Genomic DNA, 22,729 nt, shown 5'->3' with positions numbered 1-22,729 from the left:
GAATGTTCGGGGTGAGAACTGTAACCTAGTCTAGTCAGTGGATTAATACATACACTGACATGAATTACCTGGGTGGTGACTGTGGGCAGGCTGGGTCACTGGGAGTGCCTCTGGGTCCCTGGCGAGTGGAGCTCTCTCTGCTTCCTTGGCCACAGCCTGACTCTTCCCCCTTCCATGCCCTTCCACCTGGTGTCCTGCCTCACCTCAGGCTCAGAGCTGCAAGGCTGGCCAACTATGGACAAAAACTCTGACACTGACCAAATGAACTTTTCCTCCTCTCCATTATTCTTGTCACATCTTCTGGACATAGAAACAAAAAACTTAACTAAAAGAGGGAGGAAGGTGTGCTCAGACCACATGGATCTTACACATCCTGGAAGAAGAGGAAGCTTTTAAAATGATTTAAACACAGAAATAACAGATTTGCACTGCAGTCTGGGAACACAGAAGATAATCTAAAGGAGACAGGACCATGGACAGGAATAACCAGGAAGAAAGCACTGCAGTACTCTAGGAAGAGAAGATGCTGGCCTGAGTCAGAGAGGAACAGGAGAACAGAAGACTGAGTATTCAAACTCACCTGGGGTGCAGCACAGACTCAGTCCATCAAGGAGACCAGTGTGACTGGACTGGTCAGGAAGGCACAGAACAGCAGGATGAGAGTGAGGCAACTCCCAAGTCAGATCAGGTGCTGCAGTCAGGCAAGGAATGGCGGCTCTGATTAACACAGCACTAGGAGATCGGGTAAAGCTTCTGAGTTCTACTTTTAAGACGACCCTAAGTGTTGGTTAAGAACAAATGGGAAGAAGACAGGAAGGAGAGAAGATCTCTGACAGTCTAGTCAAGAAATGCAGGTGAGCAGTAGCGATGGAGGGAAATGGATGGATGTGAGCAAGAGTGGGTCAGAAGTCACTACGACCACAGGCCAACTGAGCCAGCACCCAGGCCAACTGAGCCAGCACCCAGCCCAACTTCAACACGATCACTTTCACATCATCTACGGCTGCTTTTCTGATCAACGGCAGAGTGACAGTGCACACCACATGGCACACTAAGCTGAGAACACCAGTTGGTCCTCTACAAAGGTTTGCTGACCCTTGTTTTAGACAGAGAACAACCCGACTCTCTCAGAAATTAAATACAGAATGGAGGAAAGGCAGGAGTCAAGCAGGGCTCTTACGTTTCCTTTTAAAGCAATTGAGAGAGTGTTTTGTCTGCTGAGAGAGCAAACACTAGGACGGAACAGACAGGAAGCAGGGAAATGAAAGCTCCGTGCTGGACCTGTGCAGTGTGAGTGTCTCAGACAGGTGAGCATAACTTCTAGTGAGGAACAGCACATGCAATAACAGCATTCAGGACAGCCCTAAGAGATGATGACACAGATGTGGGATGACAGGTCTGCAGACTGCGTCTGAACCCTGACACTGCACGACACCACCTGGGAGAGACTGTCTGCAGACTGTGTCTACAGACTGTGTCTGAGCCCTGAGACTGCACGACACCACCCGGGATAGGCTATCTGCAGACTGTGTCTCAGTCCTGACACTGCACGACACCACCTGGGACAGACTGTCTACAGACTGTGTCTGCAGACTGTGTCTGAGCCCTGACACTGCACAACACTACCTGGGAGAGACTGTCGAGGAGGACACCCAGCACCCAGCCCCGGGTCATTCCCACACTCAGAGAATGGATGGAGGAAGACGGCCTCCAGTAAAACGGGAAGAAAACCCTGAGGATGACACAATGAAGGTCGAGATGAGAGGGATTCCAAGGAGTGCCTCTGCCAAATGCTGCCGGACTCCAGTAAAATGACGAAGGATGATTACCAAGAGGGCGAGAAGGCCGCGTCAATGGGTGAGAGCCAGCCACAAGGCAGAACACACCTCAAACCAGTGTCCACAGAAAACACTCACTCTGAATAACATGGTATTTTTTAGACACAACTTCAAACGCACCACTGAGTTGACAAAAATATGAGAAATCCAGATACCACACATGAACCACACAGGGAATCCCAGGAGGTAAGGGAGGAGCTGAGACTGGGCTGAACTTTGGAGACGCTGACAGCTGCTCAGGACACAGACAGAGAAGAGTCAGGACTCACTGCAGGGAGGCCAATGAAGACCAGAGCCAAAAGCCACAATTGAGAGGCCAAACCCTTCACACCAACCAGAAATAAATTACAAAAACAAATCCTTAACAGAGAAAGAATCTGATTCCCACAGTTAATACATCAGAATATCCAAAAGTTCTACTTTTCAACAACAAAAAAATTATAAATGCAAAAAAAAAAAAAAAAAAAAAAAACAAAACAAGGCCCCTTTACAGGAGACATTAACAGAAACTCTCTGCTGGGGTTGGGGATGTGGCTCAAGCGGTAGCACACTCGCCTGGCATGCTTGCGGCCCGGGTTCGATCCTCAGCACCACATACAAAACAAAGATGTTGTGTCTGCCGAAAACTAAAAAATAAATATTAAAATTCTCTCTCTCTCTCCCTCTCTCTCTCTCTTTAAAAAAAAAAAGAAACTCTCTGCTATGTTTGAATGTGTTTTCTCAAAAACACCTGTGCTGAAAACTTGATTCAGATACAACCCTGTTGGGAGGCGGGACCTTTGGGGTATTCAGATCAATGCCACTACAAAAAGATTGTGAGAATGGACTCACTCTGTCCCCTTCCACCTTCTACCACTACGGGTCAACAAGAAGGCCTTCACTAGACCCCACATACCAGTTTGATTTTGGACCTTCCAGTCTCCAGAACTGTTGGAAAACTTCTGTTTCTAATAAATTACCCAGTCCCAAGTACTCTGTTACAGTACCAAAAAACAGACAGACACTGTCCCTGAGGAAGCACAGATTGAATTTTATTAAGACTTCAAGTCGACTTGTCTTAATATGCTCAAAGAGATAAAAGACGTAAGAACAATGTTTTAACAAATAGAGAACAGTAACGCAAACATAGAAACTTTTCAAAGAAAACAAATTCCTGAGCTGAAAAGTACAAAACTTGAACTGAAAAATTCACTGGAATGTTTCAGTAAGAGATATGAACAAACAAAAGAATCCGCAAACGTGAGGACAGATCAGCTGAAACAGAGCCTAAGACACCTGTAGGGTGACATCAAGAGAACAAACACACATGTCAGGGAGTCCCAGAAGAAAGGAAATAGAAAGAGAAAGAATATATAGAGAAATAAACATTGAAAACTTACCAAATTTGAAAAAAGACAGGAGTCTAGACATCCAAAAAGCTCAACAATTGCCAAGAAAGGAATCAAAATAACATGCCAGAAAAAAATTAAATAAACACAAATGAAGGGGCTGGGGATAGAGCTGAGTTGGCAGAATGCTTGCCTAGCATGTACAAGGCCCTGGGTTCAATCCGCAGCACCACAAAAAATTTTTTAAAATTTAAAAAAAAAAAAAAAAACTACAAAAGAAGGCGATAATGGAAAAGAATGAGAAACAAAAATATGTAACACATAGAAAACGTGAAAAATGACAGAAGTGTTTCCTTACAAGTAATTACTTAAATGAAAATGAATTAAACCCTCCAGTTAAAAAGCAAAAATACCCAGAATGGAAGGAGAAAAAAGGAAAACAAAAAAGGCATGAACCAACTCTATGTTATGTGCAAGAGACCAGCTTCAGTTCTACAGACACAAAAGGTTAAGAGTGAGAAAAACGGAAAAAATACAATCTATGCAAATATTGACCAAAAAAGATGGGAGGTGACTATCAGACAAAGTCAAATACAAGAAAGGAAGGCCACTGTATATTAACAAGAGTTGCTAATTAATTCCATCAAGAACACCTAACAATCATTCACACAGATGCTTCATCTCATAAGAAGACCCAAAACAGATGAAGCAAAACTTGGCAGAACTGACAAGAGAAACACACAGCTTTACCACAGCTGGAAACGTTAACACCGCACTTTCAATAGTAGCCAGAAGAACCAGCAGGTTAATAAGATGCAGGGCTGGGAGGCGCTCGATGCCCGAGAGCACCCAGTCCTGAGTTCCTTCCTTCTCAGCACTGCAGACCAGCAGGGACAGTGACATAGGAAAAAGGGCAGAGGCTGTGCTGCACTGTGCGGCAGGGAACCACACACACAGAACTGCTACCCACGGAGAGCAGGCCACACACTCCCAGTTCACATGGGACTCTCCAGGCAGATCTCGTATCAGACCAAAACACAAGTCTCAATAAATTCTGAATTTGGAAGTATTCTGTGTATCTTCTCTGATCACTAGAGATAGAATTCAAGGGCATTTCAAGAGATAAAATACCTAGGGGAAAAAATTAACCAAGGAGGTGAAAGGCTTATACACTGAAAATTCAAAACACTGTTGAAAGAAGTTAAAGGCTCCCTAAATAAATTGAAAATACCCTGTGTTCATGGACTGAAACACAAATTACTCAGATGACAACCTGCCTAACATAAATTACAAATTCAACTCGATCTCTTTCAAAATCCCAACAACCTGTTTTTCAGAACTGGATAAAGTTGATCTCTGAATTCATATGCAATTGCAAGGAGCTCCAAACAGCCTCCAAAAACAATGCTGCATGCCTAGCAGTTCCCAGTTTCCAATCACACTGCAGCTCAGTCATCGATACAGTGTGGCCAAGTTTCCCTTGTGACTGAAAAGAGTGAAAAGAAAACCTAGCAAGATCAGCAGAGTAGAGCAAGTGGACCAGGAGAGGGAGGAGGGAAGAGAAGGGAAGGCCTGGTGAAGGAGACTGAGCAGAAGTCATGTGCAGGTGCCAACACGGCACGACAGACCTCGCAAAGCATGACCGTAAGGTACCAGCAAGGAAATAAACAGCAAGAACCTCAAGAAAGGAAGTCTATCAAATGGAGAATTTGCAAATTGCATTTCTGATAGGTGTGACTTCCCAGGATAAAATCAAAACTCTTACACACTCAACAACAAAAAGACAAATGACCCAATTAAAAAGTGGGTAAAGAGTTGAATGCACATTTCTCAAAGGAAGTCACGGAAGTCACATTAAGTGACGATAAGCACATGAAAGAAGCTCAACATCCACAGTCACAAGGAAAATGCAAGCCCAAACCACAGCAGGAGTCCCTGCACACCAACTTGGAGGGCAGGTGAAAAGTGGGAAGGTGGAAAACAAGTGTCGGGAGACGTGAGAACTCACTCTCCATGCTGCCAGGGAACATGAGGAACGGGCACCTGCTCTGTAGGTCACGCGGCAGCACTGCCAGCCGGGTGCCTCCTGTGGACACACCAACGGAACTGAAGGCGTGTGGACGAAGGCTGGTGGCAGCAAGGTTCACCACAGTCAAAGGCAGGAACAGGCCCACGGCCAGCAGACAGAGGCCAAGGAGGCGCGGCACAGGCCAGGCACACGCTCACTGAGTACTGACCATAGGAACGGAGACAGTCCACACAGGTGATCTTGGGGAAGCCAAGTGGAGGAGCCAGACACAAAGGTCCCACACTGCACGACCACACTTACATGACTCTCCAGGTCGCACGGTTCACAGACAGAAAGCAGACAGGGCAAACTTGGGGATGTAGGGGGGACTACCTGAGGGCCAAGGGTTTTCTTTAAGATGATAAAAAAGTTCTGGAACCAAATGTAAGTGGCAGTCATCCACAACTGTGAACACGTTTCAACTGTTTACTTTAAAAAGGTTATTTTTATGTTACATGAATTCTACTTCAATAAAAGGTTTATAGTGAATTTGCGGTGGCGCACACCTGTAATCCCCACAAGTTGGTAGGCTGAGGCAGGAGGATTGCGAGTGCAAAGCCAGCCTCAGCAACAGCAAGGTGCTAATAAGCAGCTCAGTGAGACCCTGTCTCTAAATAAATAGGGCTGGGGGTGTGGCTCAGTGGTCGAGTACCCCTGAGTTCAATCCCTGGTACCAAAAAAAAAAAAAAAAAAAACCATGAACTGAAGGAAGGATAAGCAAATTCAAGCAAAAAGACTAGCTGGAAAAAAAGGCAGATAAATGGGAGGTGGGGCGGAGGCTCAGCGGAAGCGCTTGCCTGGCATGTGCGAGGCACTGGGTTCGATTCTCAGCACCGCATGTAAATAAATAAACACAATAAAGGCCCTTAAAAAAAAAAGAAACTCTTTTTCAAAAAAAAAAAAAAAAAAGCAGATAAATGGATCAGTGACTAACGATGGGCAATAAGGGAAAATTTGCTTTTTTATGTTGCTTAAACACTAATGCTTGGGCTGGGGATGTGGCTCAAGCAGTAGCGCGCTCGCCTGGCATGCATGCGGCCCGGGTTCGATCCTCAGCACCACGTACAAACAAGGATGTTGTGCCTGCCGAAAAACTAAAAAAATAAATATTAAAAAAAAAATTCTCTCTCACTCTCTCTCTCTCCACTCTCTCTAAAAAAAAAAAAAAAAAAAAAACACTAATGCTTCCAGAGTATGTTTGCTTATTTACAGGCACAACCTAGGAGAGAGGGAGAGAGGAAGATGCAGGAAGAAGAGATGCAATATACAAAGGAACCAAGTCCCTGACCCCACAGCACAGACCAGACACTTGACTTCTGAATCAGGAAAGAGGGCAAAGGTGGCACGGGGTAGGAAGACCTCACCTCACGGGGTAGGAAGTTCCTTCCCCTCTGGTGGTTCCACAAGAGACATGGAAGAAGGGGTGGGGGAAAGGAGCTGTGCAATGACCTCTAGGAGGGTGAGAAGGAGAATTCGCAGGAGAAGGGAGGGAGCCTGGTGGGTGTGTGCCTGAGCCTGTGGCCATGATATGCAGGGCATGGGAAAGGCACAAGCTGGCTTGCAGTGCGGCCAACAGTGAGGCAAGTGAGGGTGCTCACCAGAGCATGAAGTCCAAAGGAGGCCCACAGAGAGAGAGAAGCAAGCCGTTCCCACTCTCCAACAAAAATGGCTAAGAGCAAATGGGATCAAGAGACTTTAACGTAGGAGCCCTGGCATGAGGCACAAGTACGGGTCACAGGAACCTGGATTACAGAGCTGACTACAGAAGGGAGAAACCAAGGCTGTGGAGGTGTGAAGGCTGCCACTGCTGAGCCAGGGAGCTGGGGCCACTCATGCCACAACTTGGCCAAGAAGAGCGAAGGCAAGCAGGGTCAGGGTCTTGAGTTGCTTCTGAACGTCACAAGTGACCAGATGGCCAAAGTAAACAGCTGTGGAGAGGACAGCACGGACACAGCCTGTAGACATGAGTGTCAAAGGGACACTCAGAAATGTTCAGAAAGTGAGGGAAGAAACAGGTGAATCCAGCGGGACTTGCAACCTCTGCTTAGGTGACAATGGAATCATTTATGTTGCAAAGAACAAGATCTGAGGAATAAGACGGGTGGGACAATCTGACTTCTCTGAGACTCCGTTTGCTAACCTGCAAGATGTCCTATCTCAAGCAATGTGGCGATGGAAGGGGAGATACAGGAAAGATCCAGAACTTCAGGCTAAATACAGCACGAGTGGGAGACCTTCCTTCCAGCCAGAAGCCCATGAACTGGTTCCGGGGGCAGAGGTGACATTTGCATTTCCAGATGTGGAGGGAAGCAGTGAGCGATAGCTGGCCACATACCTCAGTGTCCCTGGGCTGCTGGGTAGCCAGGGCGTGAGGCTCTGGCTCCTCATCCTCTGTGCCATGCTGCTTGGATTCGCACTTGCCTCTCCTGCAGTTGCCCCCACAGGACGTCTCTCCTTTCTGAAGAGCCTGCAACCGGGAAATGAACCTGGTTTTCCAGGCTCTGAAATCGGCCTCGATGCTGCCATGTTTGCTTCTAACTGCATCACAGTCCCCGTCTCCTCGGGCCAGCACACGACGAGCACCAAGCATCCAGAGCCACTTATCAACATTCTTGCCAACCTGCAAGAACAGAGAGATGAGCCAGACGGCATGTGAGAGTCTAAAGGCCCTCAGACTGCTCTCTAGAGCCCAGGGCTGCACGGGGCTCTTGCCAGGGGCTGCTGAGGCACAGGGAACTGCAAGCCCTCAAAGGCTACTCTCAACCCAGCCAGGCTGCACTTTATGTAATATTCTAATTCTCTGCGAGAAATTTTTTTTTTTTTTGACAAAGAAACAAACAAACCCTGTCAGTGGACAAAGTGTTAATAACAAAAAAGAAATTTAAAACTGCTGCTCTAAATCATGGTCAGAACAAAACACTCATTAGCAAAGCAAATGAGTTCCCAAAATGTAACAAAGCTTGTGGGGCCAAAGCCCAGTTAGTAATAAAGTACAAAGGGAATCAATTTGGCAAGACTCATGTCTCACAAACTCCCTATGATCTGAAACAGTTAAGCTGAGGCACAGGGGTCAGCTTAGGTTGCCAAGGGGCAAGGCTACATGAATATTTACATACACGAACTTTTTCATTCTTAGTCTAATGCCTTTGAAAATACAAGGGAAAATCTACACGGTGATACGATAAAGGAAAACCAGGACTAAAGCAAGCTGAGTGCCCAGCACCATACACTCCACCCACCACAGACCAGCAAAGGGCCCTGAGGGACAGCCACCCAGGAGCTCTGGTGACCCTGCAGAACATGAAAAGCCAGAGGCTCTGTGGCTTGATTTCTTTAAGTACAATGAGCAGGATACAAACAAAAAGGAACCAAGTTAACTTCATTTCAAAAAAGATCCAAGAAAATAAAACAAAAAAAACTTAATATTTTACTACAAAAAGATAGTGAATGTTTATTCTCTATTTTCCTTTAAAAATTAATGAGGGGCTGGGGATGTGGCTCAAGTGGTAGCGCGCTCGCCTGGCATGCGTGCGGCCCGGGTTCGATTCTCAGCACCACGTACAAACAAAGATGTTGTGTCCGCCGATAACTAAAAAATAAATATTAAAAAATTCTCTCTCTCTCTCTTCTCTCCTCTCTCACTCTCTCTTTAAAAAAAAAAAAAAAAATTTAATGAGTTAATGAGTTCACCTGTTTTAAGAGTTAGCTTGGGCAACAAACATGATTCAACAACAGAACAGGTTGCTGAGAAAGTCCAAAGACTCAACGATCTTCACCTACAAGGCCTCCAGGAAGCCAGCAGCTCGGCTTGACGGCCCTCAGTCTACCCCAGACACCAGACAGTATGAGATACACTGTATTCAACAAAAATTTATTGACAGCCTTCTACACATCAAGCTGTGATCAGGGGACAAGCGCCACCACAAAGAATAACTCAAGAAATTTACTGTAAATACCAAAGTTTGTAGATTATGTCACGTACACATACACATGTATGAGTTATTGCTGTCCCTGTTTAAAATGAAAAAATAATTTGTACCCATAATTTAACACAGACCCACCTTGTTGAAGTGGCTTGCGTAGGCAGAATTCCCCAGGCCAAACACAGCGTATCTCATACCCTTCAGGTAAGTTCTGCCAAATCGAAAATCACTGGACGCCTCTTGTAACCATTTGCAGAACCACTCTGCACTCTCCGTGGGTCTGCCGTCAGTATACGTTGCAACCAGGAAGGCACAGACGCTCTTACTAGCGATCTAACCAAGACAGAGAGCTTAGAAGGACACTGAAGGTAAAACTTATCTAAGAATATTCAAGATACAAACAATCTCAATGAAGAAGACCCTTTGCTAAAAGGCTGGCAGTCCTGTCACCTAACCTCTAAGGATAAGGGGCACGTTCATAGACACTACTTATTTTCCAAAGGACCCCTTGCCAGGAACAACACCCCGCCTGGCTCCAACCCGTCTCCTGGCTGCTTCTCCACGCTCTATCCTACTTCTAGACTATAAGTTCCTATCATCTTTTTTTGTCATACTGGAAACAAAATCCCAGGCAGTCAGGAAAAAAATACAGAAAGGTCACCTAAAACTTCTTGAAAAAGTCATACAACATAACTCCTCACAACCTGGGTTCCGTCCCCAGCAACTGAAACACAACTTTTTTTTCTTTTTTTTTTTTTTTGTACTGAGCATTGAACCCAGAGGCATTTAACCACTGAGCTATATCCCCAGTCGATTTTTCGTTTCAATTTTGAAACAGAGTCTCACTAAGTTGCTTAGGGCTTCGCTAATTGCTAAGGCTGGCCTTGAACTTGCAGACCTCCTGCCTCAGCCTCCTGAGTCACTGGGATTACAGGCCTGCACCACTTCACCTGGCAAAAAACAACTTTTAAATGTAAAGTAACTCCACACTTGGTTTCATCACCTACCTGGGAAAGAAGCCTCAGCCCTTCTAGCCCAGAACCTCATCTGCCTATCTCTTCACAGTTCCAAGTCATGAGGTTAGACTTTGGTCACACATTCTTACTTACAATTAAGGATCAAAGTTGGCTAATAAGTTTTCACAAATAATTTATAGCATATCCAAGCTCATCTGCACCCCAGTATTTTCTTGTGGAGACGGATGGACAGAGTAACAACTAGACATTTATCCAGCAAAGGGCTGGCCAACTCTGAGACAAGGTCTCGGCGTTGCCCAGTCCTGCCAGGACTCCTGGGCTCAAGTGATCATCCCATCTGGGCCTAGGGGAGCTGAACCAGTAACTCCATGCCTGGTTTTTGCTCCTGATTTTTAATAAACTCTCATTGGAACTGCACTCACTTGTTACATACTGTCTACGGCTGTTCTGTGCCTTGACCGTAGCTGCGTGGGACACTAAAGATACTTCCTTTGAGACCAGTGCCATGGCACACACCTGTAATCCCAGCTACTCAAGAGGCTGAGGCAGGAGGATTGCAAGTTCAAAGCTAGCCTCAGCAACAGCAAGGCGCTAAGCAACTCAGTGAGATCCTGTCTCTAAATAAAATACAAAATAGGGCTGGGCACATGGCTCAGTGGTCGAGTGCCCCTGAGTTCAATCCTCAGTACTAAAAAAAAAAAAAAATACAAGGGAAGGAGGAAATTTCAAGCTCTCCCACCCCTACCTCAGCCCAGAAGTATCCACCCCAACAAAGAACAGGCCACACCCCACGGCAGGATCAGCACACTACACTACACATTCAGGGCTTCTGATTCATGCTGAAAATTAAACTGGCTGAAATTCCTTAACATGAAAAATCAGATTTACTCTGAAGACTGTAATTGTCCCAGATGTCAAGAGGTCAATTAAATTTGAGTTTTTATTCAAGAAAAAAAATAAGATGATTACCAACCTCTTCTACCAGATGATCATCCGGATCATATTCTTTCAGATTAATAACTGCCACTGGCAGATCTAGGGAGGTCACTGCTTTGGCGAGAATTGTCGAAAATTCCTAGTAAGGAAAAAAATAAAATCATCAGTAAGCCAAACAAGCACAGCACAGCCCTTGTATCTCTGCTGGCAGGAGAGCTCGGCACTCCCTGGGAAGGCTTCGCTGGCGATTAGTGTCTGCCGTGGCAAGCACACAGCACCCTCGCGCTCACTGTGTCCTTGTCACCCTCCCAGAGGCCACCACTGATCCTGTTCTCACTCTGAGGGTGCCACAAGACCAGACCCACGCTGGCTGGACATTCTAGCAGCTCTGCCCACTAGAATGAACACATAAAAAGCACAGAAAGAAATGTGGGGTGTGACGAGAAGGGGAGATACAAACAGAAGCAGGCTGACAGGTGACAGCCCTGAGGGGACTCCAGGTCCGACAGAACCACGGACCACTACAACACAAGATGGGAGAGATCTGGGCAGGAGGGAGCCAGGCAGTGAAAGTCCAGGAGAGGGAGGAATGCACACGGGTCGAAGAGTGGAGGCGACACCAACCCCTCACCCCTGGCAAAACACTTGCCAGCTCTTCCTCAAGGAAATGAACCAAACTTGGGAAAGATAAACTGCTGGCCAGATTTTGGCACCCAGGAAAACACCCTCCTCTTTTCTCTATGGTGCTCCAACACCTGACTCCTTGCCTTCCAGGACTATTAGCTGAAACTGTTCATCCAATATTAGAAAACAGTGATCATAACAAACATGGCCCTTGACCTCAAGCAACTGGGGGTCTAATGGAGAGAGAATAAACTAGGAATGAGAAAGGAGTACACCAGAGAGTGACTAGCAGCACTACGGAGGAAAAAAATCCCCAGATGAGGGCAGAAAGCGCAGGACTGGAGCCAGTGAGAGTTGGTATCGCACATGAAAGGGTAAGGACAAAGAGCATACTGAAAAACAAATATTTAGTCTTTGTCACCCAGCACAAAGCTCTAAATCCCTTGGAATTCACTGTCTTGCCCCAGGTTCAATCCCCAGCACCGCAAAAAAAAAAAAAAAAAAAAAGCTCAGCAGGCACAGCTGTAGACGGGCACCTACCCCAGCTCAGCTAGTGAGAGCAGCAGTGTCAAGCAGGGACATCTGAGTAGCTAGTATGAGAGTTCAAAATGTTTTCCCATTATTGATGAAGACATACTACATGAGCAGATGATAATTTAAACAATCATCAAGAATTAAAAACAGGAACAGCAAAAAGGGGTTTAGAGGTAGTGAGGTGGGTGCTTTCTGGAAAGCACTTTTCATTCTGAAATTTCTTTGTGCCTGGATTTGTTACCATCTGCAAGGATTCATTTGTTCTTTTAAAAAATTTAAACACACACATAAAGAGGCTCTGAACAAAATATTTTATGCATAATATGAAAGGACTTTGTTTCAGCTTCTCATGAATTTCTCCCTTTCCTCAGGTTTCCCACCTGCGCTGCTGGAGGCTGACCTTAGTGAGAGGCTGCACTAGAGTCAAAGACGACTGAAGTGCTGATCACCTAAGAAGCATGCTTCTGAGTGAATCCTCAAGAGGGAAGTGGATCCTTCTTCAGTAGCAGACAGAAATAAGTCCTTGATTTTTTATTTATTTTTTTTAAAAGAGAGAGAGAGAATTTTTTAATATTTATTTTTCAGTTTTCGGTGGACACAACATCTTTATTTTTATTTTATGTGGTGCTGAGGATCAAACCCAGCGCCCCGCACATGCCAGGCGAGCGCACTACCGCTTGAGCCAAATCCCCAGCCCAGTCCTTGATTTTTTAATAATTCATTCTCATCCTAGCCCTACAGAAAACCTTTTTTGGGGGGTGGGTTGCACTACTGGGGATTGAACCCAGGGGCACATTTTTTTTAGAGACAGGGTCTTGCTCAGTTGCTTAGGGCTTCCCTAAGTTGCTGAGGCTGGCTCTGAACTCATGATCCTCCAGCCTCAACCTCCCAAGCAGCTGGGATTACAGGTATGAGGCACCACACTCAGCTAGAATCTTTTCCTAGAAAGCACTAAATAGCTCTGACCATCATAATGAAGAAGAAAGTGTCATCTAGACACAATTAAGAGAATATGAAGCAGCTCTCAGCTCTATGCATGTAGTACACATCTATTTTAATGTCCATCTTCAACACTTGATATTATTAGACATCAAAGCACAATTAAACAGGTGTGTGAACTGTGAAAGAAGGGGCCTGCATGGGTCACTACTGCAGTCATCCTGCTTTGACTACCCCCTAGTCCTGGAGCCACAAGCATCAGTCATGAACTCAGAAGTCTCTCCATCCTGCTGAAGCAGAAGCAAACTTCAGAACAAAGACCCTTCGTGACAATGACCACCAGACACCATCCATCAGCTTTAACTGAATGCAAGAGATGAGACCCATCCATTCACCCAATCAGAAAGGAAAAATATATGATGGAAAAAACAGGGGAAGTAACTAAAGATAAGAAGACTAACTCAATCCAATGCCAAAAAATATATTTCAGGAATTTTCTTAAAACGTCAAGAAACCAAAGGAAAAAAACATCATATAAAGTCCTCACCTTTGCTGTACCAGTCTGGGAACCATAGAAAATCTTCACTCCAGATACAAAGATGTGCTTCTTTGGAAGGGAGGCATAATCATTTGTCATCAGATCCTGAGCTGCTTCTGGACTAGATCTCTCCTGTGAACTTTTGCCCTTGAAAATAAACAAATGCACAAAATCTATTAGGCTTCAATCTCTTCCCAACTTCAGTATGGATCAAGATTAATACAGCTATTAACCCTCTTCATTATTTTCTTGATCTTTCTGGTTGTACTCCTCAAGTATTAACCTCTTGGTATACCTAGGTCCTTTAAAGACAACATCTTTTTTTTTTTTTTTTTTTTTTTTTTTGGTACTGGGGATTGAACTCAAGGGCACTCAACCACTGAGCCACATCCGCAGCCCTATTTTATATTTTGCTTAGAGACAAGGTCTCACTGAGTTGCTTAGCACCTCACTTTTGCTGAGGCTAGCTTTGAACTCACGATTCTCCTGCCTCAGCCTCTCAAGCTGCTGGGATTACCAGGCATGCACCACTATATCCAGAAAGACCTTTGTTTTTTAAGACTATAATGATTCCCATTCCCTCAAGGGTAAAGCAGGTGTGAAAGGGTAAAACTGTGAAAGAAGGGGCCTGCACGGGCACTACTACAGTCATCCTGGTATCTTTAGGGGACCTGGTTGCGGGAGCCCTTGTCAATACTACAATCCAAGGATGCTCAAGACTCTTACACAAAATGGGTTAGCACTTGCATATAACAAAGCACATCCTCCCATATGCTCTAAGCCATCTTTAGATTACTTATAATATCCAATACAACATAAATATTGTATAAGTAGCAGTTACACTGTTTTGTTTAGGAAACAAGTCAAGGAACAATGTCTGTATAAGTTCAGGAGACAAGTTGGGAGTTCCCCAAGTATTTTCAATCTGTAATTGGGTTAATCCTATTGAACCCAGAAGGCCAACCATGCATACTTTCCTCTGCAATGTGTTTTACTGGAATAACAGTGGAAACATTTTTTTGATCCTTCAATAGTGGAATGCAAAAAGAGGACTACTGCTGCTTAAAAGTACAAAACATTTTTGATTTTCTTATAAAAGATGTTTTATAAGAAATTTTTCATTACTAACATCTTCCTGTACCTGGGTTTGATGGCACAGTCCTATAATTCCAGGGACTGGGGACAGAAAGTAGTTTGGGCAAGAGGATCACAAGTTAGAAGCCAGCTTCAGCCATTTAGTGAGATCTGCCTCAAAATTAAAGTAGGACTGGGGATGCAGCTCAGTGGTAAAGTGCCTCTTGGTTCAATCCCCAGTACCCCCAAAAAATAAGCAAATAAATAAAGATCTGCTGTATCTAACTCAGATAATAGAATAATAACTTATTCTCTCAAAACTTCAAGAAAAAGATTGTGAAGCTATTAGAAAATAATAATGAGACCGGAAGCTCTTTGGCTGGCATGCGCTACTAGGCCCAGGATGCAGTCTCCAGCAAACACACACACAACACACTAGAGATCAAACATGAAAATGATTCAAAATTACTTTTAGATTTTCTGCATTTCTTCTGAAAGGCTTGGAAAATCTGCACTCTATAAATTCTCTGTAAAATCTGATACCTAAATACTGTATTAAAAGGAAGGGAAAAGAAAACCCTGCTCGACTCACCTGCTTCTTTTTTTTTTTTTAGATATTTATTTATTTTAGTTGTAGTCTGACACAATACCTTGACTTTATTTATTTTTATGTATTGCTGAGGATCGAACCCAGGGCCCTGTGCTAGGCGAGCGCTCCACGGCTGAGCCCCAGCTCCAGCCCCTTACCTGCTTCTTGATGAGAATCTGGACACAGATCCAAAGGCTGATGCCGAAAGCAAAGCCCAAATAAAGGTAAAACCTGTGCATCCACAAGGACAGCAGAGGCGAGGAGAGGTCCCAGGCAGCCAGAGGAGGATCTAAATTCAGAAAGACACGTTAGCCATGCTACTTAAAGCTGCAAGAGAAACACCGCCAAAGCCAGCCCCCAGGTTCACGTAGGGGACCTGCTGGAACAGCCCCGCAGACAGCGCCCACCGCGGCAGGCAAGGCCAACGAGAGCCAGGTCCGGCGCCAGGAGGCGACCCGGCGGCGAGGCCCGCGAACCAAGCGCAGCCAGTCCCCGCCTCGGGCCACAGGCGCTCGCCGCCGCCGCCGCGGGCTCGCGTCAGGCCTCGCTGCGCGCGGAGGGGACGCGAGGAGCGCCCCGAGCTTCGGCCGGGCACGACCCCCAAGGACCCCTTCTCCGGGTCCTGAGCATGGGGCGGCGAGGCCGTGCCTTTCCGCCTCGGAAGCGGATGCCGGGACCTCGCCCCCAGCCTCCAAGGGCAGAAGCGGGTCGAGCGTCGCGGCCACCGGGATCGCCTTCGGGGGCAAAGCCCAGAGATCCGCCCGCCTCCTCACGCCTCGCCGCGCCGGGCCTCACCCATGCTCCTCGGAGCCCAGGCCTTCAGGCCCGGAGATAGCTGCTCCTCAGCGGCCGCGCAGACCAGAACTCGCAGCCCGGGGACAGACCATGCCGCTCGCAGCCGCGCGGGACCGCTCCTGAGCGAAAGAGGTGGGCCGAGAGGGAACGCCGGACGCGCCGGACCCTGCCTGGATTGGCTCAGAAGGGAAAGGGGCGGGCCCAGCGGAAGCACGGCCCAGCGCTCTGAGCAGGCGCACTTTCCTGGTCTTGCTCGTATTGGCTCAGAGGGGAAGTGGGCGGGCTCGAGAGGGGGGAGCACCGCCCAGCGCGCTAGGCAAAAGGGCCCGGGCCAGCGCTGCCGGTGGTGCTCGGATTGGCTGAGGAGGAAGAGGCCAGAAAGAAGCACCAATCAAAACACTAGGCAGCTAAGTTCGGCTGGGAGCGCGGGGCGGGGGGAGAACTAGGGGAGGAGTATTAAAAGACTGGCGTGTGTTGATGTTTGGGTCTCAGTTCCGTGACTGTTACAAGGTGCTGAGCAATCATGGTCAATGTCGTTGGACGTACTGTACGTTAAAGTACCTGCTTCACTATTTAAGGCTAAAATCATGGGATGATTTGTATTAAAATACTTGACCAAAAAATGAGGAATAGGAAATAAAAGAAGGAAAAGTGTTCCAAAAATGAAATAGGGACGATAGGAGTTCATTGTTTTTGTTTTTAGTCTCTATTGTTTGGTAATTTTTCCCTTAGGCTAGGAGTGTAGAACGCTTGCCTAGCGTGCGCAAGGACCTGGGTTCGATGTCCAGCAAGGAAAAGAAAACAACCTGAATAAGTTAAAGTGGGCGTGACCCCGGAACTCTGCGGTACTCTGCAACAATGGTGCTGCATTTCCATCCGGTCTCTAAACTTCAGCCACAGACCTAACAGCTCTTCTCACTCGCTGACGTAAACCGCGTCGTAAAAAGCCGCAAAGCGCAGGTGTGGTAGCTCGCGTCCCCGCCCGACGCGCCGGGCCGGACGCCTGCGCAGTGCGTCTGCGAGGTGCGCAGTGAGTCTGCGAGGTGCGCAGTGGCGATCGCGGGCTGGCCTAGCCCGGTGGCTGTCGTTAGGGTTGCGCGCGCCTGGGGTCGTTGGAGTTGGGCACCAGTGGCCGCGAGGCGCAGAGCCCTGGTTCCCCGGCCGCGATCTGTGAGCGGCCACCATGTCTATCTTCACCCCCACCAACCAGATCCGCCTGACCAACGTGGCGGTGGTTCGCATGAAGCGCGCAGGCAAGCGCTTCGAAATCGCCTGCTACAAGAACAAGGTGGTGGGCTGGCGCAGCGGCGTGTGAGTGAGCCCGGCTCCCCGGCGGGTCGCGGGGTGGGTCGGCCCCGCCGCGTCCGAGGGCAGGCCGGGGCGGGCGGCGCGGGCCGGGGCTGCGTCCTCCAGGGCGTGCCCAGGCGTCGCTGCGGGCGAGTCCCGGCGAGTCCAGGCGAGTCCAGGCTGTGAGCGGCCTCTCCCGCCCTCCCTAGGGAGAAAGACCTGGACGAGGTCCTGCAGACGCACTCAGTGTTCGTGAACGTCTCTAAAGGCCAGGTCGCTAAGAAGGAAGACCTCATCAGTGCTTTCGGCACCGACGATCAAACGGAAATCTGCAAGCAGGTGGGTCCCCGGGGCCTGACTCCCGCGGCAGTCCCTGGGCCAGGTACTCGGAGGGGTGCCCAGTGTTAGCGTTGCTGTCTTTAAAGGGCAAGGTTGCGCACAAGAACGTGAGTCGCAGGCCGTTGCTGTGTTCAGTGCTGGGCATTGAACCCAGGGGCGCTCTCCTACCCAAATGCATCCACAGCACTTTTTGTTTTTGAGATAGGGTCTTGCTGAGTTGCTGAGGTTGGCCTGAAAATGTGGTCCTCCTCCCACTGCCTCCTAAGCCCCCGGTTACAGGTGTGCACCACCACATTCACTGCCTTTTTGGTGAGACAGGATCTCACTTGCTCAGGTTGGCCTTAAGATCCTTCTGCCTCAGTTTCCCACGTTCTTGGGATTACAGGAATCCGCGGCACCTGGAACTCGTTTTTAGTAATACAGAATGGGAATGCTTTTTGCCAGAAGTTCCAAAAATTAGGTATTGTGATAATTCCCTCATTTTGCCCAGTTATTTATTTTTTTCAAATGTGGCATGCCTGAAATATCGAATTTTTCCTACGAGATTGCCCTTTTCTGTTTCTCTACCCTGTCCTAAATAAGTGAGCACACCTTGAAATCCAGTGTATGGTTAGGCAAAGCTCAAATCAATTCCTGAATATCACCTGGAGAAGATGAAATTCAATGTTATTAATTCTTTTTTTTTAAGAGGGTTTTTTTAAATATGTATTTTTTTGGTTTTAGGTGGACACAATATCTTTATTTTTATTTTTATGTGGTGCTGAGAACTGAACCCAGTGCCTCATGCATGCTAGGCAAGCGCTACTACCATTTGAGCCACATCTCCAGCCCCAATGTTATTAATTCTTGTGGTCAGTTAACAAAGAGTGTGCAGTAAAGAAAGATATCCCTTTTCTCCCCTCTTCCCAGTACTCAGGACCTGGTACATGCCACTGAGCAGTCCCTACTCACGACCCCCACTCCTGTTTTTTTTGAGTTAGAGTTCCACTAAGTGCCCTGACAGACCTCAAGCTTGGACTCTTGTGGCCTCAGCTTTCTAGTAGCTGGGATTACATGTGTGCACCACCATGCCTAGCTTGCTTTCTTAAACTTGTTTTATTTTTAGATTTTGACTAAAGGAGAGGTTCAGGTATCTGATAAAGAAAGGCACACACAGCTGGAGCAGATGTTTAGGGACATTGCAACCATCGTGGCAGACAAGTGTGTCAACCCGGAAACAAAGAGACCATACACTGTTATCCTTATTGAGAGAGCCATGAAGGACATCCACTATTCAGTCAAGCCCAATAAGAGTACAAAACAGCAGGTAAGGAGGGGCTTGGTTTGGTTTTGCAGTGCTGGGGTGGAACCCAGGACCTGTGTGTGGTAAGCAAGAGCTCTACTACTGAGCCACATCCTAATTCTCAAGTGAGTGGTTTTTTAAAGTCAAGACTTCTATCCATGGATGTTATTTTCCCTAAAGAGATCATTAAAACACTGGGGCTGCGTGGAAGTCGCTCAATAGGAGGTTAAATGGGGTGGAGGGGAACGGGGATTGGGGTTACACAACAGGTAATTTGTTTAAACACAAACACACAGGACTCTTCTCTTCCTGTCCAAATCACACCTTTAAAGACAAAACTTGGATTTTTAAAGAGTTGTTTTTAACTCTTCTTTTTTAGATTTTATGTTTATATGTAATTTGTACACCATAAAAGTCATCCTTTTTAGATTATGCAATTCAGTTTTACAGAACTTTAGTACCTTTCTTGATGCTCTATTTGAGAACATTTTCATCACACCCTTAAGAAAAATTTTGTGTTAGACAACAGTCTTTCCCTATCTCCCATGTCCCACAAGCCACTGGCCACCACTGTCAACTTTGTCTCCCTGGACTTAGCTGTTCTGAACATTTCAAATAAATGGAATCATGCACTGTGTGGCCTTCCCAAGGTTCTTCTGTGTTGTAGTACGGATCAGAACTTCATGGGAATTGTACAGGAATATCACATTTTGTCTATCAGGTGGCAGACATTGGGTTCACTCTACCGCTGAGCCATTTCTTTATGGATTCTTTTATTGACAAGAGTTCTTTAGTGATCCTGGATACTAGTCCTTTTAACACATGTAGGTTTGGAAATATTTTCTCCCTCTTTGTGGGTTTTTTCAATTTCTAGGTATTGTTTTTTGAAACAGAATTTTTTTATTTTGATAATGTGCAGTTTTTCTCTTCAGTAGTCATATTCTTCCTGTCATAGCCAAGAAACCTTTCCCTGTGCGGTCAATGAAAGCTTCCTTGTTTTTGAATACTGGTGGGTGGTGCCACAGCAAAAGTAAAGAAATGACATTTTTCCTGACAGGCTTTAGAAGTGATAAAGCAGCTGAAGGAAAAGATGAAGATTGAACGTGCTCACATGAGGCTCCGGTTCATTCTTCCAGTGAATGAAGGGAAGAAGCTCAAGGACAAGCTCAAGCCGTTGCTCAAGGTTATAGAAAGCGAAGACTATGGCCAGCAGCTAGAAATTGTGAGATTTGGATATTCTTGTTTCCTTGCTTTATGATACCAACATAGTGTATTTTCTAGCATAAATGTGTAGTAAATACACATTTCCAGAAGTATTATAATCTTAGAATTAACATATCAAGGTTTAAGTAGAAATTTATATGGATAAGCAGTTACAATTTTATATATATATGTGTGTGTGTGTGTATTTTTTTAAGTTGTAGTTGGACACAATACCTTTATTTTTATTTATTTATTCATTTATTTATTTATGGTGCTGAGGATCAAATCCAGTGCCTCACATGTGCCAGGCAAATGTATGTCCTACCACTGAGCGACAACCACAGCCCATAATTTTTGTTTTTAAATTGTTCAAGATAATATCCATCATATTCAACTTTAATGAGAAAACGTGTTTTACAGTGAATCTTCTCTTATGGGCCAAAGAGAAATTAGACTAAAAGTTGGTCCGCCTTGTGCACTATAGAACATTTTAGGGTTGTGGGGTTGCCTTGCACATCAGCAGGCAAGTGCTCGCTCTGCTGCTGACCGTATCCCCCCCTTACCACAGGACAGGTGGAGACTGAGCAGGCCCGATGCTGCCTACCTGCTGCTTGTCTGTGGCACACAGAAGTGTAGTGCCTCGTTGTCCTGAAGGAGATGAGTGACTCTGTTGGGTTGCTTGTCTTCATGTGCTAAACAGCTGTGTTGACTGTTTCAGGTGTGTCTGATTGACCCAGGCTGCTTCCGGGAAATTGATGAGCTAATAAAAAAGGAAACAAAGGGCAAAGGTTCTTTGGAAGTTCTCAATTTGAAAGACGTGGAAGAAGGAGATGAGAAGTTTGAATGACATTCATCAGTCTCTTCAGCTATAAAACACTAAAAGGAGATGTTTCTGTTTCTGGTAGCACTGTTCAATTTCTGTGATTTGCCAAAAAAAGTGATCAATTTGACATTTCTGTCTTGTGTTCATGTGTGCATAAAAAGACTTCCTACATGAGGATAATGTGGGAATTACTTTGTTTTAATTTTAAACAGGTGTTCTAAACACAATGAAAACTCAAAAGTACCAAGTCCAGAGGGTGATTTTGCTGCTGTCTCAGGCCTTTATGGCACTCCAAAATGAAAGCTTCCTGAGACAACTCTTGTGGCTAAAAAGTTAAGTTTTGTATATTATATAAGTAAGATTATTGGGAAATATGTCTGTATGTTAAAAAGGAGTATTTACTGGAAAAGAAAATGTGTAATACAGTCTGTAGGGGTAACTATCGTGTCAGTCAAGCTTGGATGATGACGTCCTGATTATCTGAAATGGGCATGTGGTGGCTGTAGGACTGAATGATGGTCATTGAATATTCTGCCAAAACTCAGATTGTCCTTGGTAAAATATAAAGTCATTCATTTCTAATTCTTAAAGTTATATAACATATATTAATACAGCTAAAATTATATGTGATCAATAAACTACTACTATTTTTATTAAACTGGCTTGTGTTTGTAGACAGCTTGCTAACTCCTTTTCTCCATCTACAGTAGGGTTGGAAGTTGTCAGGAGAATTAAATAAGCTGGTGTTAATGAACATGCCTATCTGACAAATACCAAATAAATCTTAATTTGGGGGATGTAATTGTTTTATTTTGTTGATAACAGTTTTTATTTACACCCTTAAATCTGCTTATCAAAAAAGATGCATGAGGAGGGTGGGCTTGGTAATAGGGATTGAACTCAGGGGTGTTTAACCACTGAAGAACATCCACAGAACTTTTCATTTTTTATTTTTGAGATGGGGTCTTATTAAGTTGCTTAGGTCTCAATTACTGAGGCTGGCCTGGAACTTGGGATCTTTGTGCGTCAGCCTCCTGAGTGGCTGAGATTACAAATGTGTACCACCATGTCCAAGTCTTCTGTTACTGGCAATGATTTATGTATTAAAACTTTAAGCTTTTGAAAGTCTGATGATTGTGTAATTATTATTACCTTTTAAAATTTTTGTTTCCCCAAGTGTCCCATTTAGCCAAAACAGTGTTGAACACCTCTAATCCAGTATCTGGGAGGCTGAAGCAGGAGAATCACAAGTATGAGACCAGTCACAACAACTTTGCTAGAGATGTAGCTCAATGGTAAAAATGGCGGAGTTCAATCCCCAGTACCAAAAAGAAAATACTATTTATTTTAAAATGAAGTCAATTTTTTTCTAGTAGTACTAAAGGAAATACGGCATAGGAATGAACAATTTTGTGTCAACACTGAAACTGGACTGCTGCTTGACACTGCTCCAGAAAGTGCCCTTCACTGCCTCAGTTTTGCCTATTTGTTGGGGTCTGTTCTGCTTGGTACTGGGGACCAAACTCAGGGCTTCATGCATGCTAAGCATATGTCTGCCACTGACCTCCGCCCCAGTGTAATGTAAGCTCCAAGTCCCAGCGGGGTGTGCTGGCATGTACCCATAGTCCCAGC

At 45.6% G+C, this 22,729-nt stretch overlaps 2 protein-coding genes across 4 annotated transcripts in view; one reads left to right on the top strand and one right to left on the bottom strand.

The window, feature by feature from the left end:
* LOC143384769 (S-adenosyl-L-methionine-dependent tRNA 4-demethylwyosine synthase TYW1-like) overlaps positions 1–16,277 on the bottom strand; it is a 121,378-nt gene extending 105,101 nt beyond the window's left edge. For all 3 annotated transcript variants that reach the window (XM_076839889.2, XM_076839887.2, XM_076839888.2), the window contains exons 1-6: positions 16,164–16,277; positions 15,527–15,657; positions 13,715–13,852; positions 11,108–11,209; positions 9,296–9,490; positions 7,570–7,854 (exon numbers count right to left, since the gene is read on the bottom strand). In XM_076839889.2, the coding sequence (XP_076696004.2) occupies positions 7,570–7,854; positions 9,296–9,490; positions 11,108–11,209; positions 13,715–13,852; positions 15,527–15,657; positions 16,164–16,167 (855 nt within the window). In that variant the 5' untranslated portion in view covers positions 16,168–16,277. The remainder of the gene's footprint in view (positions 1–7,569; positions 7,855–9,295; positions 9,491–11,107; positions 11,210–13,714; positions 13,853–15,526; positions 15,658–16,163) is intronic.
* Positions 16,278–17,146: 869 nt separating this feature from the next.
* On the top strand, positions 17,147–22,225 carry Sbds (SBDS ribosome maturation factor). The gene is made up of 5 exons (XM_076840163.2): positions 17,147–17,474; positions 17,660–17,789; positions 18,895–19,095; positions 20,129–20,293; positions 20,993–22,225. Exons 1-5 carry the CDS (start codon positions 17,347–17,349, stop codon positions 21,119–21,121), a joined length of 753 nt encoding a protein of 250 aa, XP_076696278.1. The 5' UTR covers positions 17,147–17,346; the 3' UTR covers positions 21,122–22,225.
* Positions 22,226–22,729: the final 504 nt, after the last annotated feature.

Source organism: Callospermophilus lateralis, chromosome 19 (genome assembly GCF_048772815.1).
Source record: "Callospermophilus lateralis isolate mCalLat2 chromosome 19, mCalLat2.hap1, whole genome shotgun sequence".
Classification (NCBI taxonomy): Eukaryota; Metazoa; Chordata; class Mammalia; order Rodentia; family Sciuridae; genus Callospermophilus; species Callospermophilus lateralis.
Note: the sequence above shows the minus strand (reverse complement) of the source record. Positions and strands in the feature narration are given on the sequence as shown.

Coding starts and splice junctions, on each gene's coding strand:
- Sbds (XM_076840163.2), top strand. CDS start 17,347: ATGTCTATCTTCACCCCCACCAACCAGATCCGCCTGACCAACGTGGCG. Junction 17,790..18,894: donor AAACGGAAATCTGCAAGCAG/GTGGGTCCCCGG, acceptor TTTTATTTTTAG/ATTTTGACTAAAGGAGAGGT. Junction 20,294..20,992: donor ATGGCCAGCAGCTAGAAATT/GTGAGATTTGGA, acceptor TGACTGTTTCAG/GTGTGTCTGATTGACCCAGG.